Source organism: Oreochromis niloticus, linkage group LG1 (assembly GCF_001858045.2).
Source record: "Oreochromis niloticus isolate F11D_XX linkage group LG1, O_niloticus_UMD_NMBU, whole genome shotgun sequence".
Classification (NCBI taxonomy): domain Eukaryota; kingdom Metazoa; phylum Chordata; class Actinopteri; order Cichliformes; family Cichlidae; genus Oreochromis; species Oreochromis niloticus.
Genome location: NC_031965.2, coordinates 20,460,977 through 20,478,781, shown reverse-complemented (window position 1 = coordinate 20,478,781; position 17,805 = coordinate 20,460,977). Strand labels below are relative to the sequence as shown.

Sequence of the window (17,805 nt, the reverse complement as noted above, 5' to 3'; positions counted from 1 at the left end):
TTGACTACCTGTGTCTTTTTTCTAGCAGATGAACAGCACGAGGGAAAAAAAAGAAGAAGAGAGAGGAAATTGCTTGCTGTGTTCCTGCTATTGTTGACCGCAAAGGTGGTGGTGGTGGATGCGTGACTCTCTCACTCACATATTACTCATCGACACGTGCTACTCGGCTTGTCCTTTTCTCTTTTTTTTTTTCATGGATACTAAATATTTTGCACAAACTCGATATTTGACATCTTTTTTAAACAAAAACAAATACAAAAAATTAATGTTACATTAAATTTGTAAGTCTATGGAATAGTCCTTGCATGGGGATTTTTAATTTTTGCATTTGGTGTTGGAGTTTGTAGCATAAAAAGTAAAAATAAATCAGAACATTGTCGGTTTAAGCTTCAGACAGAGCTGACTAGTGGCAAATGTGCACTTAAGGTTAAGGGGTTGTACACAGTCCACTGGTTAAGAGATGTTACATCACAATCACCATTCTAAAAAAAGAGCATAGCATGGATAATAAAACAGCATGTTGTGATATAGTAACATGGAAACTTCTACTGACTAAAAATCTGATGCAAATATTTTACATTACTCAGTGAAAGTGAAAGTGTGTTTCTTTTTTTTAATCATTAGTATTTTAGAGCAGTACTACTGTATATATCTTCTCTCTTCTGTTTGCCATTTATTTTATTCCTGATGTCTTTACTATTTTTTTCCTGCACAGTTGGCGTGGAGCACTCATAATTTCGTTGTACATGTGCAATGACACTAAAGGGCTATTCTATTCTATTTACAGAGTCTCTAGCAAATCCAAGAGTGGCCAAGATAAAATTTCCTATTATAAGTGTTTGGTTTCTTTTCTGTTATACTGTAAATTACTTACAAGTGCCCTGAGATGACTTATGCTGTGATTTGAGGCCGTTCAAATAAAAATAAATGTCCTAAACTTCACACAGTTAAAGTAAAATATAGTATTCTTTTGGTTTTGGTGGCTGTAGGTTTGGCTACCCTCGATATATAAAAAGAAACAGTGCTTTAGGGCCAAAACGAGTCTCTACTGGAGCACAGAGCTGTATTTGTAAACTCGAGAGGGCCCACGCCCATGGATGTATCCCGCTCCTGCACGCAAGCGCAGTGACACTCCTTCTGTCAAACATGGCTGTGCTTTGGAAGAAGGAAAAATGCTGAATTGTGTTGGTAAATCTCGGGAAAAGCGGCAGACATGGCTAGATTGGCTGACTATTTCATTGTCGTGGGATACGATCAGGAGAAAGCCGGTAAGTTTGGCTCTCAGATTGAGCTGGCGGAGCTGAGGTTTGTGTCCAGGCCGTCAGTCAGTGTGTGTGTGATGATGTTGATGCTAGATAGCATTGCGCTAGCTTAGCCACACGGCTACAAGGCGAGACTGGGAGATACTTTTTCTCCCTTTTTGGTTTTTACTCCCTCCTCCTCAACCGGCCACCCGCTCAATATGATCAAGCGGGCGTGTGTTTACACAGAAAGCACACGCGTGATGTTAAGTCACCAGTGGATGTTTACACACGAGGAGTTGGGATATTTGACTTGGATCAGCTGAAACTTCTCGTGGATTCAAAAAAAAAAAAAAAAATCTGTCACATCCTGCCCTGTTGATCGTGATCCTGTTATCAGGTCTAAGGGGCCATTCAGCCATATAAAACCAAAATCTAGCTCCTCCTTTATCATATTTGTGTGCTTACTCAAGCCAGGTCAGGATTGCTATTGGTAGCCGGTTTGCTTCTATGTTGTGGATTTTTTTTTTTTTTTTTTTTTGGTGGGTTCAAATTGGGTAGGGAGGGGAAGGGGCTTGGTGTTGCACCTCGGCTGTCCTGCATGCTCTGCTTCCGGTCTGTATTTATCCGCTGTAGCCACACTTGTCAGCGAGTTGTTGTGTTGTATGTATTTATTTATTTATTTATTTGCTGGAAGAATGCTGAAGTGGTTCATGATGGGCGGAACATTATACAGCTGCAACAAAAGGGCAGTGCCTGCTCTGGGCCAGTGTCCTTTTCCCTCCTCTTCCCTCTCCACTGTTGTGGGACAGGAAGCTCCTCATGCTTCCACTTACAAGCCGTGCCTCAGGTCCAGCCTCACATTCTTTTCATCCAAGACAGGAAACAGCTTTGCACACATTTCCAAGCATTCATAGATAAATACATGAAAACATCTTGGCATTGCACGCATTGTTCGTGCTGTGCACAGGGCATGAATGGTACTTTGCAGTTTATCACTTCTCATGATGCACTGTTTTTTTTAAAAGTATCCTGTGAGAATGATGCATAATGAGCTGCCTGGAGAAAGTTTAAAAAACTGATCTAATCTGCATTGAGGGTAGAAAAGAAAGTTTCCCGGACACTTTTTCAATGGCATCCGTTCAGTGCCATGTGCTTCAGAAGGGGGCTGGAGCAGCTGAATCCCCTCAGTCACCATCGCTTGCTATGCATAATAGGTAAACAGTGCTTTTCATCAGCTCTGTGCACCCCAGCGCCAACTGACAAATGAATATTTTGTGCTCCGGGGACAAAATGTTCCTGGCGTCACCCGAAGAGTCTGAATGGATTCACATTCAGATGGTCTCGCCACAAGAAGACGCAGGGGCCACGAGTTAAGTCTTTTCTTTGCCTGCCTGCTGATGATGAAGAAGTCAGCTGCAGGGAGAGAGAGAGCTGTAAAAATCCACTAGCACAAGTTGTGGCTGATTATGTCTTATCTCTGTGGAAGCCTCTCTGGGGAACAAAAATATTCCCGAAGTCTTGACTGAACTGTATTCCTATCGGGTGATGATTTGGACACCAGTCCTGCAGGAACGCCCCTGTCTGTAAGCGGTAGAACTTGAAAATTGCACTGCCTTCTAGATTTGTTAGGAAAATAAACAGATAACTTCTCCACAGCGATGACTTGAGTGAGAAGAGTGTTCTTGTTGAAGGCGTGCTAGTCACGGTAATGTGCAGCAGCTCGTCTAGACGGCAGATTTTTCCTGGCCACCTCGCTCATTAATTCAAACCAGGGATCCCTACGTGGGTCCTCATTAACCCTCCTGTGCTGTGCTGGCATTTGCTCCACTGCCCTGACCCACTTCTCATTGTTAGATTACTACGAATGGATCTGCTGGAAATAACACTGAGCCCACAATCTGTTAAGTTTTAGGCTGGCTCACAGTTTGTAGTAAAATCAGACTCCAGCTTGTAAAATAATGAATTGCTGTTGGTTATTATTGTAATAATATGACATTAATGCTTTTAAAGTCAGGTAAATATTTAAATTAGTGGCAGTGGAGCTTTTCTCATGCAAGCTCATGCATGCAAGTAGGTAAGGCTCAAGTTGCAATACTGTACACTGCATTTAGCCCGAAAATGTTTACAGTATGTCAACACGTGTGCTGTGGTTTGTTACTAAGGTCTGTTTTTTGTTTTTCTTTGGAATCGCATGACCCAGTTTCAGTAACTTGCTTAAATTGCTCTTTTATTTCTTTTCTGTGTCCCCTGAGTGTCAACATAAATCCAGCCAGACCATTTGGGATATTTTCATTACGAGGCAGACGACCCAATTCATGAAATATATTTAAAATCACGCTTATTGTGTGATTGGTCCACCAGACTGAAGTGATTTAAAACAAGCAATAAAACACTGAAGTTTGGCACCTTCTAAATCCAGAGTTTGTTGCTGTTGGTTGAACCTATAGCTGGCACACGCTTTTGTCATTTAAGTACCTCTGACATATAAAAAATTATGTGCAGTCGTCAGTCTGATAGCAAGGAATATAACCGGCAGATTCCTCTTTTAGAAATTGGACCTGAGTCTGTGTCCCTGGGGGCCAGTGTCATGAGCCATAAACCCTGGAATTATTTTCACGAATGAGTTGGAATGTGAATGCGCCGTGTTTGAAGGATGCAGCCTGTATCGAACCCGCAGTGTATCCTGGCTTTTTCCTTTTGCATTAAGGCGCTGTTTCCCTTTACTGGCAAAGGTTTATATACGGTTTGGCGTGCGGTTCCCCATAAATTGCAGTTTGCCAAGTGAAAAAGAGGCATCTGCCCAGCTGCTTTTCTGAAACAATTTATTGGTGGGATATCATCACTTTTTATTGAATCAAACTGCTTTTGGAATGTGTTTCACAGACACAGAGCCCAAACTCTACGGTCTGGATTTTCGAGTTTGGATGTGGGGCAACGGCTTATGTAACAAGCACAGTCCAGGAAAAAAACAAAACAAAGAAAAAAGACCTTCCATAAGAGCAAAATACTTCCATCTGATGATGTCTTTTAAATATAAGATAATGATATTGGTACCCAGATAGATGCAAGTCTGCAGCTTTAGATGTGTGACTATCAGGCATACTAGTAATATGAATCCACACATCCATCTGTTTTTGGACACTTTTCCTTGTCTGAGTCGTGGGGACAGCGGTCCAAGCAGAGCAGAGCTTTTCCAGCTAATCTGTGGAGATTAGCTGCCCAGCATTCCCAAGCTAGCCGAATTGTGACTTGGGTCCGTTCTTGGGCCTCCTCCCGCTAAGGTATCCAAGAAGCATCCTAGATGCCCCGACCTCCTCAACTGGCTCTTTTTGAGGAGTAGTGGCTCTCCAAAACATCCAAAAAAGATCTTCACCTGATCACTGGTAATACCCAGACACCCTTCACAGGAAGCGTATTTCTGCTTTTTGTATCCATACTCTTCAGATCACTTGCAGCTCATTTCCATCGATGAGTTTAGAAATGTACATAAACAATTCCCATTCTCTAATTCTCATCCCTGCTGCTTTGCACTCAGCAAACCTCCTCTCCTCAAGCTGGAGGTCACTGCTCAGTGAAGCCACAAGGACCACGTCATCTGCAAAATGCAAAGATTTGATTCTGAGGCCACACACTGGAAACCTTCTGCCACTGCCTGGAAATCTCTGTGCCAGAGTCCGTCCACTAAGATTTAAGAGTAACAACTATTGGCATAGTTAAGGAGTAGGGGCAAGTATAAAAAGATTGAGTCTATAAGTTGGAAAAGCTTCAGGTTCCAGAGTATTTCCCCTCTTGGATTTTCCCTTTTAATGATGACCACCACATTACTGCACACAGAAGCTGGGTCTCTGATTACGGTGGGATCACGGTCAGCAGAAACACATTAAGGCTGGTTCCAAGATACAGACTAGATAAGAGCATTCCTGACAAAACAGACGCAAAGGTTTTCACTTTTAATTTCAAGTGGTTTTACAGGAATTGTTGTGTTTGTATAGTAATGTCATGAGTGGGTGTGTTGCGAAAGTTTTGTATGTTCTGCTCTATTATGTTTACCTACATGTCTGATTAGGCAATCAGTGATGGCATGGATTCAGCCGGTTGCTGGGTTGATGAGATTCCCCGTGATGTCCCAAATGGGAATGATGCTCAGCTAGTTGTAAGAGTAAAATGTTGTTAGATGTAGACGCCAAATGTATGTCTTACAGATCTCTATCAAGGATAAATTGTTGCTCCCAGCTTTATTAATAGTGCAATATAGAAGCTGTGACCTGGCAAATGGGAGAGTATTGGGGTTTGGTTTATTTCTAACAAACATAACTTCCAGTTATGCAAGAAATGCGAAGCTGCCAACTAGAAGATTTGATCTAAATTGTGACTATAAACTTACTTAAGAATATTTGGAAAAACACTGTAAGTTGTCTTCATATCAGTGGCATGGAAATTTTGGAAAAATAGTTAGATGGAAGTTTATGTTTTTAATAGGTCAACCAGCTATAATTCCATGCCAGTTTTTTTTCTGTCCAAAACTTCCATGAATTGACTTTTTGTTGCAACCTTTAACAAGTGTGTTTGTGCTGCCTTTTGAACCCACTTTCAAGGGAAGCACATTGGCCTTTCTTTCAAAATGATGTCACTTTGACTGTTAAGAGTTTCAACCTTTTGTCCCCTTTTTTGCTCAGTTATTCGATCAGGTTGGAAATGCTTTATAAACAGCATATATTGCTGCTTCTCAGGTTTATCTTAATGGCCGTCTTCCTAAACTTTCGCTTAACTTTGTCATTAGACCATTTCTTGTTTTGCTTGTGTTGATCGGCACCACGTAGGGTTGTAGTTTCATTTACAGAATCACATCCTTTTTCAAGTTCGAGCACTATTTGACACACAGTCATACATCCGTCGCTTTGTGGTTCCTTCTTGTCTTCTGTTTATGCCTGCGTAGTTAAGGTGCTTGTTAGAGACTGCATGAAATATAGAACTTTTCCTGGAGCTTTTTCTATTTGGAACAAAAACTTTCTTACTAGGAATTTGATAATAAAACAAGTTAGGTTTGGAAAAAATGACACAGGCAGTTTGTTCAGTGGGGCTGACTGACATGGGCTGTTCAGTTTATTATTAAGTGCATATTATCACAAAAAACCAATGCTTTTACATTTATATTACTGTGCCAATGTCTTGAGCTATCCTTTGTTTCTTTTTGATAAGAAAAACGGGAAATAGGTGCAATAGGTGAGCGTTCTTTTTTTTTTTGCTGTTTTTTGCCTGAACATACATGGAAAAAGGGTTGAGGTCTGGGCTCTGGGGAGACTGATGCCATTCCACTGTCTGTTATTCATGTATGCTTTTAATGCAGTGGCGATGTTGTTTGGGATTATTTTCATGCTAAAAAATGAAGCCATTGCCAATCAGATGCTTCCAGATGGAATAGTATGCTGGTTCGAAATCTTGATGGCATTTTTCTGTATTCATAATTCCATCAATTCTGACAAGACCCCCCAGATCAATGGCTGAAATTCAGATTACAGAGCCTCCACTGTGTTTTACAGAAGGCTGTAGGCGCTCTCTGTTGTACCTCTCTCCTGACCTTCTCTGTGCAATTTGATGATCTTATAGAGTGACAAATGCAAATTTGGATTAAGAATGTCAAATTTGTCACTCCATGAGAGCTGTTGCCACTGATTTTCAGCCCAGTTCTGGTGTAATTACATACCTCAGCCCTTTTTCCCTTTTTCCCTTTGTTATGAATGGCTTCCACTGAGATGATTTGTGTGTGAGGAACATTAGATGGGTCAACTAAAGGGCCAGATCTGGGGTATAAAGGTGGTGATACTAAATATGAACCGTTATGATTACTGCACCTTTTTCTCATTTTCCTTGCAGAATATAAAGAAATGACAGATGCCTTAAAGCTTTTGCACAGTACTGAGAATTCATTTATGACAGTAACTGTGCACAGGAAGTACTGAACTGAGCAATGGGTGCATAACAGTTTGGGATGAAGACACATTGGGCCTTTGATACAAAATTAGTCGTAATATTAACATAGATTTATCTGAAAGGCATTTATTTCTGTGTAGGTGATGTTAAATTAGTAAGTGCTAGCTGTGACTGCATAATTGTAACGTCACTGACATTCCACTGACATTCAGGGAACTTAATTTCATGATGTATGTGGATTATAAAGTGCTACCATGTGTCGTTTTTCTTTGTAAATCAATAATTATCTAAGTTATGTGGTCTGTTTTGTTGTTAGTGGTAACAAACATGTTGAAAATGGTGGCTGGCTCTGTGTTTCTGGAATAGTCTTTTTCCTTTGTTTTTGTTTGTTTTTTAACAAAATTTGCTGAAAGTTTGAGGTTTGTGAATAATAAATTTCAAAATGGGCTTGCAGTGACTTTCTCCATTTTTCTTCTAGTTTAGTGACAAGATAATAATGGTTACAAAGGTCAGTAGAATATAAATCGTCTCACCATCAATCCGCACTTCACAGTTCTTTATTTTTGTAATCTATTTTAATGAGGGGAACACAAAACAGCCAGTTGTTGACACGATTTATAGAGATTGAAGTGTTTATTTTTATTTTTATTTTTAGCACGGTGGCACGGTGGTTAGCACTGTTGCCGCACAGCAAGAAGGTCCTGAGTTCAATTCCACCATCAGGCCGGGGTCTTTCTGTGTGGAGTTTGCATGTTCTCCCCGTGTTTGCGTGGGTTCCCTCCGGGTACTCCGGCTTCCTCCCACCGTCCAAAGACATGCAGTTTGAGGGGATAGGTTAATTGGATAATCCAAATTGTCACTAGGTGTGAATGTGTGAGTGAATGTGAGCGTGAATGGTTGTCTGTCCCTGTGTGTTGGCCCTGCGACAGACTGGCGACCTGTCCAGGGTGTACCCTGCCTCTCGCCCTATGACAGCTGGGATAGGCTCCAGCGCCCCCCGTGACCCTGGAAAGGATAAGCGGAAGCGAATGGATGGATGGATGGATGGAAAAGTTAATTACAGGTTACACCTTTTAATATCTTTTTTTAATATCTGCTGTTCCAGTGTATAATTGGGTACTTATACACTTATGCATATACATGTATATTCAACATATACATTCAAATGCATATGCTGAATATTTGTTTCAACATATACATTTGTGACACCTCTCCTGTAATCCTGAAATCCTTTTAGGTCCCTATGTAAATAAGGTCTCCTGCACCCTGATTACCAGTCCTTGCATTTTTCATCACCAAGAGAGACTGTCTGTTAACAAAGTTTTGACTTTATGGCTCTTGCACTGAGTAAGATGGCAGATGTGGAATTGACTCACTTCTGCTTTTACTCTTGGATTCGCTGCCTCCATTGATTGTTTTCTTTTGGGCTCCACATTTGGCAGCGCCTCGTTTGGAATTAAACTTTGTGGTGGAAAGAACCCTGACCACAATGGGGGAGTTCCTTCCTCTTTGTTGAAGTTTAAAACTGATATGTAGGGAAACTCCACTGGCTACTGTTACCCCAGTCACAGTTGAAAGGTGTTAAACAATTAGAGCATTGTTATTTTTTTTTTGGTTATGCAAATTACAGTAAAGTTCATGGCAGGAACCATTTTCGCCATGACATTTTAAGGATAAATATAATGAGACAGATGAAGTGGGTTGGTAGGATACAGCTGGTTCAACACAAAATACTGTAAAGCATTGCGATGGATACGGTATTGATCCTAAATAAACTCAGTGTGGATGTATTGCCATTGTTATAAACAAACTAGTCTCAAGAATTATATCAACAGATGTAACCAAAGGCTGTAAAAGAAATTGCAACTAATTGTTTGATGAAAGTTGGAAAAGGGAGTAATTCTTTGGATGGAACTGCTTGCCACCACATGCACCGACTGAATCATGAGTAAGACATCAATATAAGAGAGCAGCACAGCTTTTAGTTTTCATGAGCTGAGTGAAAGTGGAACTGGTGAGAATTTGACTGATTAGTATATTTAAATGTTTTTGTAGTTTGTAGAAACCCACTGGGGACCACTTGTCTGTGGAATATCGAAACTGGTTTAATTTATTCTTTGAGATGGAAAACAAGGCTGTCAAGCTGTGAGCAGAGAGGAGGCGGCCGAAACTGTACTCCACGTTTGAGGAAGTTGCTGCCATATGAAAAAGTTTTCAAAGGTCTCTATGAAGTCCTGTAAGAAACTCAAGTGCTCCTTTAGCACTTTCTCTGTATTACTTTATCAAGCTCTCTCTCACTGAAATGGTCTATGCCCAACTCTCTTAAGGTGCTAACACAGCATTTCAGCCAGGTTGAGGTCTCGTTTTTGACTGGACCATTGAAACACCTTTATCCTTTTATTTTCAGCCATTCTTTGATGCTGTGTTTGGGATCATTGTCCTGCTACATGACCTAGTTTGGGCCATGGTGTCACACAGGTGGTCTCACGTGACTCTAGAGTACTTTGGTATACAGAAGTGTTTGTGGTTGACTCAGGACCTATGGCTCCACCACTGTGCTTGACAGTTGGTACGAACTGTTTGTGCTGACATGCTGTGTTTGGTTTAAACCAGACATGGTGCTGTGCATTATGGCCAGGCATATCTGCTTTGGTCTCGTCAGTCCAGGACATTGTTCCAAAAGTCTTGCGGTTTGTTCAGGTGCAACTTTGCAAACTTAAGCTCTGTTGTTCTTTTTTAGAGCGAAGAAGGTCTCTCTAATCTCCGTAATTATTCGGTCTGTTTCTAATTGTACTGCCATGAACTTAAACATTTAACATGCTAACTGAGGTCTGTGGTGTCTGTAGCTCTTGGGTTAGCACTGCACGGTCTGATCTTGGGATGAATTTACTGGGACTCCTGGGAACATTGTGGTATTGTGTTAACACACAACTGAATGCTCCACACCTGCAAACTGCCAAAACTTCTGCTTTTATAGTCACACTTGCTAATGACCAGTTAATTAAGTGCATTTGATTAGCAGCACTTGGCCGCTACGTAAGTTTTTCACAGGAATTCACAGATTCTGGTGAAAACTTTCTTTTGCACTGACTGTAATTGTCTAAAGCTCCTCTCCTGGCTTTTGACCTGGGCATGACCTAAAGGGAGTTTATCTTTTTGCATGTTTGTAATAAGCTTCCTGAATTAGCTGTTGACTTCAGCTAATTATGATATCAACAGTTGTCTAATCTGTGGTACCCTTTCACCATGCAAATAAAACCACAGCTCACTTCTTTGCCTATCTTGAACACAGGACATCCAGAAGAAGTTAGTTTCCTGATCGTGGTCAACTTTGAGGTCAAACTGGGCTTCCTTTAGCTACAGCGATGATGTTACAGGAAAAATTTGGCCTTTTACAGAATTTGCATGCAAATGTTTTCATACAGGAGACCTCTATAGTAGCTGAGGATTTGAAAACATGTTTATCATCAGGTTAACTGTGACTGAGCATCGTCGACTGTGGTTCTATTCAGACAATGGGAGCTGCTCCCCACACTGTGACTGTTTGAATAAAGAAGATTGCTACCATAGCCATATTTTCCTCACATCTGGAGACTATATTTTCAACTTAAACTCTTATGGATGGAGCAAATCCAGTAGAATATTTCTGCTCAAACTATGATTATATATTTACTGTAATAGTTTAAAGTAAATCATGTTTTTAGGTTTATGCATAGAATTTCTCCTAATATTCGGGTAGTGATAGTAAAGTGACAGAAAGTGAATTAGCCATACCTGTGAAGCCGTTCCAGAATGGTCCACCTGTGTAAGTGCCTGGGCCAAAATGAGGTTAGACGGTGACGTGCATGTTACGTAAACTGGCAGAGTCCACTGGTGGCCTTTCCATACATGGTAAAATGAGCATCTGGCTGTATTTTATCAACAGTAACAGCAGGAAGATAAATCAGAAAGATAAATTGAGTTTTTTTTTCTTTTTAAGAGGAGAAACATCTGCTCTAATCAAGAAAGACTAACAACTTTTTTTTTTTCACTTGTTGTTGGGACTGTGCTAAATCACGCAACTGAGTAATAAATTATTAGGTTCATTCGATCTAAGTCACATTTCTGTGTGTGTGTGTGTGTGTCTGCAGAGAAAGACGGCATTAAATTCTCCAGTATTGCTACAGAATTTAATAATCCCTGTAAAAATGATTTAGTGAACTGTGAGAATAATTTGTCCAGTGGTTTCTTTAGCACTTTATTAATAAGTCATTGTGATGGTAAAATATATATATATTTTTATATTGTCTACTTTGGGAAATAGAACAGTTAAAGCATTCTTTCGTCAGTCCTGTCACAGTTTTCTGTTAAGTAAAATTGCCCATAGATTACTATATTTTCATCAATACCTGATGTAGAGTCAGATTCGGGCCAATATCAAATCCAAAATATTGCATTTGTCGAGCTGCCCACAAAGCGATGGGGATTGCCACGTGTTGCAGCACTTCTGTGCCACCTATTAGACTCCTCTGAGAAAGCGACTCGAATATTTTGCCCTTTGTTTGCATTTCATAAGAGTGCACGCAAATGTGCAAATGTGTCGGACGCTCACCTCTGTCCAGCTGCAGATTAGAGCGCGTTCTCAGCTGAACAAAACCGATGTGCTGACTTGGGATGATCGTTAAAGTTTCAACTGTATAACCTGTCTTAGTGCTACTGCTTATCAGTCCAGTGCTTTTAAAGTTTTAATAGTGATTTGCATTGCAACTATTTACTGTATAGGTAGTTTTAAGCAACGTTTTAAACAATGGTCATATTTTATATCACATATTATCGTGCATGAGCTTCAGGCTGCTTACATAACACTCCGGGTCATTGACAGGGGAACTTCAAACTAGGCAGTCGAAAAGTGATCATTTCGCCATCTGAGTGTGATGAATGTTTCCTAAATATTTCCACAGATTTCTCGAGTTTCTGCATTTACAAACAAAATACCTGTTGCAATTGTGTCAGTGACCACTGACAGCACTGACTCTAGCAAATCTAGAGTTTAGTTTAAAGGCGAGATTATACTTTCGGTGTCTGCTAGTATCCACTTTGGTCCCGGTGGCAAAACATTTGCCTGTTTCAGATGTGCTTGCCTGTCGTGTGACTGCGTGGGCTCGTCCGGAGAGAATATATATTCCAATGCACCAACTGAGCATGCTCCCCCAGGCGGTGGACTTACAGGAGACTTCAAAGAAGTATAAAAGGAATGACTACTCAGCCATTGAGTCTCCAGCCATTTGTGTCCACAGTGGACTATAATCAAGGCCTAAGAAGTGCTTAAACGGCCAATTAGATTCAACCAAATGATGATCTTTTTTCACGCTTGTCAAGCAAATCACTGGGCTTTTTCAAATTAGCTACAAACTACAAAGAAAGCAGTCGGTTTAAAGCTAAACATGAAGGATTTTAGGAAGACAACAAAGAGGAACAGCCACGTTTTTCCCCCTTTCTCCTGGACATTTGGAATATTTTTGTGTTTTTTATAAGCTGTTACAGTTTGCCACAAACCCTTGATAAGAATTTGCTGGCGTCGAAGTGTCAGTTTACGAGATCATTGCTTTTTATGTTTTTTCTGGAATGTACAAATCTCCTTATTAAACACTTATTAAAGGCTGTTTCACCAATATTTAGTGTTCCTAGTAAGTTAGTCCCCGAAGACATTTAAAAATGATTATTTGGATGTATCGTTTATTTCACGTTTTGTTTTTTCTGTTTGGTTTTTTTTCAGCCCTCTTGTTGAGCCATACCACACGCAGGTTGTGCTTTGAGCTGGAAATGCGCCATACTTTTAAACATACACACGCGTGCCGTGGGCTTGGGCAGGTTTAGTTCATGCCCAAAAAACTGTAAAATAAATAAATAAATAAAGACGCGTTGATTTTGGACTTCATCCCCCCTCGTGTCGTGCTAGCGGATGTTCAAATTAGCATGTTCGCATTCAGGCCTGGGTTCTATTATCCTCTCCAGTGGGGTTCTTTATAGTTATCAGGGGGGCCGTATTTGAAAGCACGGCTTGTTTTAATACGAGAGTGCAGCCTCGTGGAATGCGAGGAATTCTGTCATTTATTTTCATCTGCGGTTGAAAATTAGAACCTGGAGCACTCGAAGCATGTGATTTCAATTAGAGGAGCTGTAAAAACCTGAAGACATGTAACGGTCAGGCGGACTGGTGTTCTACCAGCACAAGCCATGCTATATCTGCACATGCTTTCCGTGTCCCTGCAGACACTGGCAATAGTGTAAACAACATCAGGCTTCTCTTTGTTTTTAGCCTCTAAATGGAAAACATCAATGCTTTCTAAGTTAATGACGCAAATTATTTTTGTCACTTAACTCTCTGACTTGGTATCAGTGGTACACAGCTTTCCTTGCATGCACAGTGTTTTTAAGGAACTTCGCAGGTAGGTCCTAGGGTTTTTGCCAGTGAACTTCAGGGCCAATGATGACCAGAGTGATAGCCTCTATAACTTGCCAGTCAAGGCAATAGTTTGTATTTCACACCTTTGCAGTGTTTTTGAATGAATGCATGTGGGAATTTGATACATTCAGCATTTCAAAATGAGAAAAAGCAGACCGAGGGAGTTTCTGTCTGTTTGATTGATTTTTTAAAAAAATGAATGCTTAAATGAGTTCATGCACAGGCTAGCTATTTCCTGCAATGCTCTATCATATTCTGGTATTAATCTGAGAGTGTATGTGTGAGGGGAGAGCGTGTTGCAGAGCAGATGAGACGCAGACTAAGTTATTGATCGCTGTGTGTGAATGAGGCTCTTCAGCTCACAGAGCACATTTTACTTTCTCTTAATGCATTAAGTAGGAAATAAACATGTCTATGGCTGTCTGTCTGTCTCTCTCTCTCCCTCTCTCGTGCAGCCATCAGTAGCTGGTAGATAGATAGCAGGATGTTACCTGAGTGTGAGGTTAAATCCATCCCCTAAGTGGTTCCAGTCAACTCAAACTGTACCATTGACTTAGGCAGTCTCACTGTCGTCTGCCTCCTTTTGTACATAGCTTAAGTGATGTTAGATTAAGGCTTACCCCCCACCGTCTGCGTTGCAGGTCTCCTTCAACTTGTTGTGGCTGAAGATAATTTTTACGACTCTCCCTGCATGTTTCTGAATTAATCTAAACATGTCAAGTGCCTAAAACCTTTGCGCAATACTCTGCATACTATTCCGAATCCAGGCCATCAGTCCCATTACGGCCAAAGTGCTTCGGCATGATTAATTAGTTGCTGTCCTTTGCAGCGGTCTACATTTCATAGCGTTGCTGACAGCAGGCTTGAGACGCTTGGTGCATGAATGCTGCAGCTGTAGGATCTCATGTCATTCTGATAATGTATTGCAGTTGGGGTTTTTTTTCCTGTTTGTTCAAGCAATTCTGCTTCCCTTGGCATATGACCTATTGCCAAACTGTGACACAGGGGCTTCATAAGCAGTCTGTTGAATAGCTTGCTGAGTCACAGCATTTGACTGTGTTGATTTAGGACTGCTGAAGTGCACTGAGTCGGTCTTACACTATCACTGGTGGCTTATGTTGATTGTTTTTTGGGGGGGAACTGGAAAACCTTGATAAGAAATGGAAATTGTTGCACATCAAAATGTATTTCTGTTATTTCCAGAGTTCACCCCCTGGCAGGTAGTGATGCAAATTGACTCTGATGGGACCAACATTATTAAAGAAATAAATAAATAAAACAATTTTAAAAAACGAACATCACGTTGTATTCAGAAAGACTTGAAGTAAGTGATAAAGACCATAAACTCGTCAGAAAAGTGTACACTGAGCTCACAGACATAATTTCTCATGTCCAGAAGCTTTGCCCATCTTTCACTTACAGTCTCTGATATCTGACTTTTGAACTCCAAATGATGGCCGATTGGTTAATCTGTGCCGAGTATGCAGGAAAGTTACAGATTCTGGTGGTGCAACAAGGTCAGTTGACACTCAGCAAGTCATAAAACTGGCAGGATTCAAGGCTAGCATGCTATAGCTGACGGACAGCAGCTGGTGCATTGAAACGTTCCAAGTGGAGCTTGTCCCAGGAGCGCAAGTATGGAGACATAAATAGATCTCTGACAGTAATTGTCTCTGAAAGGGCGTGAGTGCATTTCACGAGGAGTATGCATAGTGTTACACCCATATTTGATAGGCTGTCGTAAGCTGCTAGCCTAGCTGCAGCACAGGTACACATACAAGCACATACTTTCGAAGAACCTCCCTGTTTATTCCAGTGACAGGTGCTGCTTATGGTTTGGCGCTCTCCCTAACAGCACTGACAGAATGTACTTACCATACCACGCTGTGCAGTGTCCTCACACATCCTAAGATGGAATATCTTCGAATCCATCCAGCAATGTCCTTGTGTGGCTTCTTGAGGTTTTTGTTTTTTTTCTTTTTTACTGTCTGAAATTAAAGTTGCAGGTTATAAATTATGTTTAAAAGGCACGTTGCTTGGTTTTGATTTCCCTAACCATTGTAACTGTTTCATATGATTTTAGTGCTAGCCAATACTTACATCATGCCTTTGATTGTGGCATGTGGGAAATTTTTTTTTTAAATTTTCCATGTAGTAAATTAAAAAATATTTTTGAAGTGTGTTTTAATTATCGAGATTCTACAAAAAATGTTCAGCACCATATGTGACAGCAAAAACAAAATTTAGCCTCGATGTTTTTTTATTGATTGCATAAACAAAAAAACCCCTGTAGGGTTATTTATACAGTTTAGTTAAAAGCATTCCAAAAAACGAGACACATGTATTCAATTTCTGTCTGTTTCTTTCGTACTCTCCTGATAAAAGACCATTTTCTCTTGGCTGATGAATAGAAAGGGTGTCCTAACTGTCAGAGAGTGACTAAGAGTTTAAAATAACGTGAGGATGAAGTCATGGGGTCAGGCAATACATGGTGACAAAGTGCATGTTGTGAAACAGACCCCCCAAATGCTGTTTTTGGCATGTTAAGTGGGGGGAATTTTTCCCTAATTAGATAAAAGCTGCTTTTTTTTATTAGCCTTCAACATTGCTAAACAAGAATGCTGCAGTCATATATCAAGTCCTAAATACATATTGTTTTTGCATAAGTGAATTATTGCATCTAATTTTGGTTTTGGGGTTTTGCAAGACCCGGCCATATGGGGTCCAGGGGGAAATCTGTGAGTTATTTCAGCGGTAAAGCTTTAGATGGTCAACCTCACTAATGGGAAGTTGACTACAGCTGCTATAGATCGGTATCCAGCTCTCTGTCACCACTATGTACTCTAAGTGTGGATGGCATTGATTGGTACATTACATTGTACTGCATATGTATGTATGCTTTACTGCCAACATAAATAATTTCTTTAGGGAAATAACAAAAGTGAAGGGCAGGGTTTATTTCAGTGGCAACATATTTCAGATCATTCAGTAATTTGATGTATTCACTTCACAGTAATATGCATTTAAGATTAATTATGGACTTTAGCTTGGAGCAGTGGGTTTTTGTAATATGAATTTAAGTGGAGACGGTCCTCACTAGGGATGGGTATCGTTTAGGTTTTATCCGATACCGGTGCCAAACCTGTACTTTTGAAACGGTGCCGGTGCTTAAAGAATGGAGAACACAAAATTGGTCCAAAAACCTCTCATGTTCAGCTGTTTTTTTTGTAAAAAAGATAACAATGTTAGCCTTTTCTGCAGCTATAGGGCATATATGGTCTCACTCTTGGCTGGAAGCAGTGCTTAAACAATGGAAAAAACACAAACTTTGTCCAAAAACCTCTCATGTTTAACTGTTTTCCACTTTTTCTTTGGTCACTTTAGCGTTTTTGGCCAGGGTGAAGGGAGTATCTGCCATCAAACAAGAAGACAGCCGCATGTAACTACGACGGTGTTTGCTAGTTCACCTTACATGCATTAATGTAATAACGTGGTTAGCCTACTCAATGTTAATTACACACGAACAACATGAAGCTACTCACGCAGAGAAGAACGGCTGCTGCTGCCATCATCATCCCTCATCATTTCTGCTACGCTGACAGGGCTAGGGGCCAGGACTCTCCTCTTCGGGTTTTTGGGGGATGTTGCTAACTCCGGGTCCGATAACAGGCACCACACCCGCAGTAGATGTGCACGGTGTGAGGTCTCGCAGCAAGCTATCAAACACGGCGCATTTCTCGGCTTTAAAAAAAAAATGCTATGCGTCGTCAGGTGTTTCATCAGCTTTCATCACACTTGTTGCAGGCTGCTGAGTTTGCATCTTTTGCTGTGAAGTACAGCCAGATTTTTGACCGCTTCACCTTGGGCATTTTTAATCTGTAGCTCTGCTCTAAAAGAACTTATGTACCTGGCCCCGCCTACTATCCTCGGAAACGTAAAATGATTGGCTAGAATTGGCTCAGGAAAAAAAAAGCACCGAAATGTGCGCTGCTTTTCGGTCTGGTTACTACCGTTTATGTCAGATGGCACCGGACACCGGTACCCATCCCTAATCCTCACTGTACATCTTAAGTGACAAAATTACCACCTAGGGTTTGGATGCTTTTAGTCTCCATAAAAGCATGTTGAAGTTTACTGATAAATAACTTAAAATATTCTCACACACACCATAAGCTTAGTGTTGTC

General features: G+C 40.7%; 1 protein-coding gene across 3 annotated transcripts in view; it reads left to right on the top strand.

The window, feature by feature from the left end:
• The window catches only part of sbf2 (SET binding factor 2), a 120,625-nt gene that overhangs the window by 12,403 nt on the left and 90,417 nt on the right, over positions 1 to 17,805 (top strand). For 2 of the 3 annotated variants that reach the window (XM_003442377.5, XM_005467001.4), the window contains exon 1: positions 1,108 to 1,268. The exons of the other annotated variant lie outside the window; for it this stretch is intronic. In XM_003442377.5, coding sequence (XP_003442425.2) covers positions 1,214 to 1,268 — 55 coding nt within the window. In that variant the 5' untranslated portion in view covers positions 1,108 to 1,213. Of the gene's footprint in view, positions 1 to 1,107; positions 1,269 to 17,805 lie in introns of those variants that run through there. 3 annotated transcript variants of the gene reach the window in all.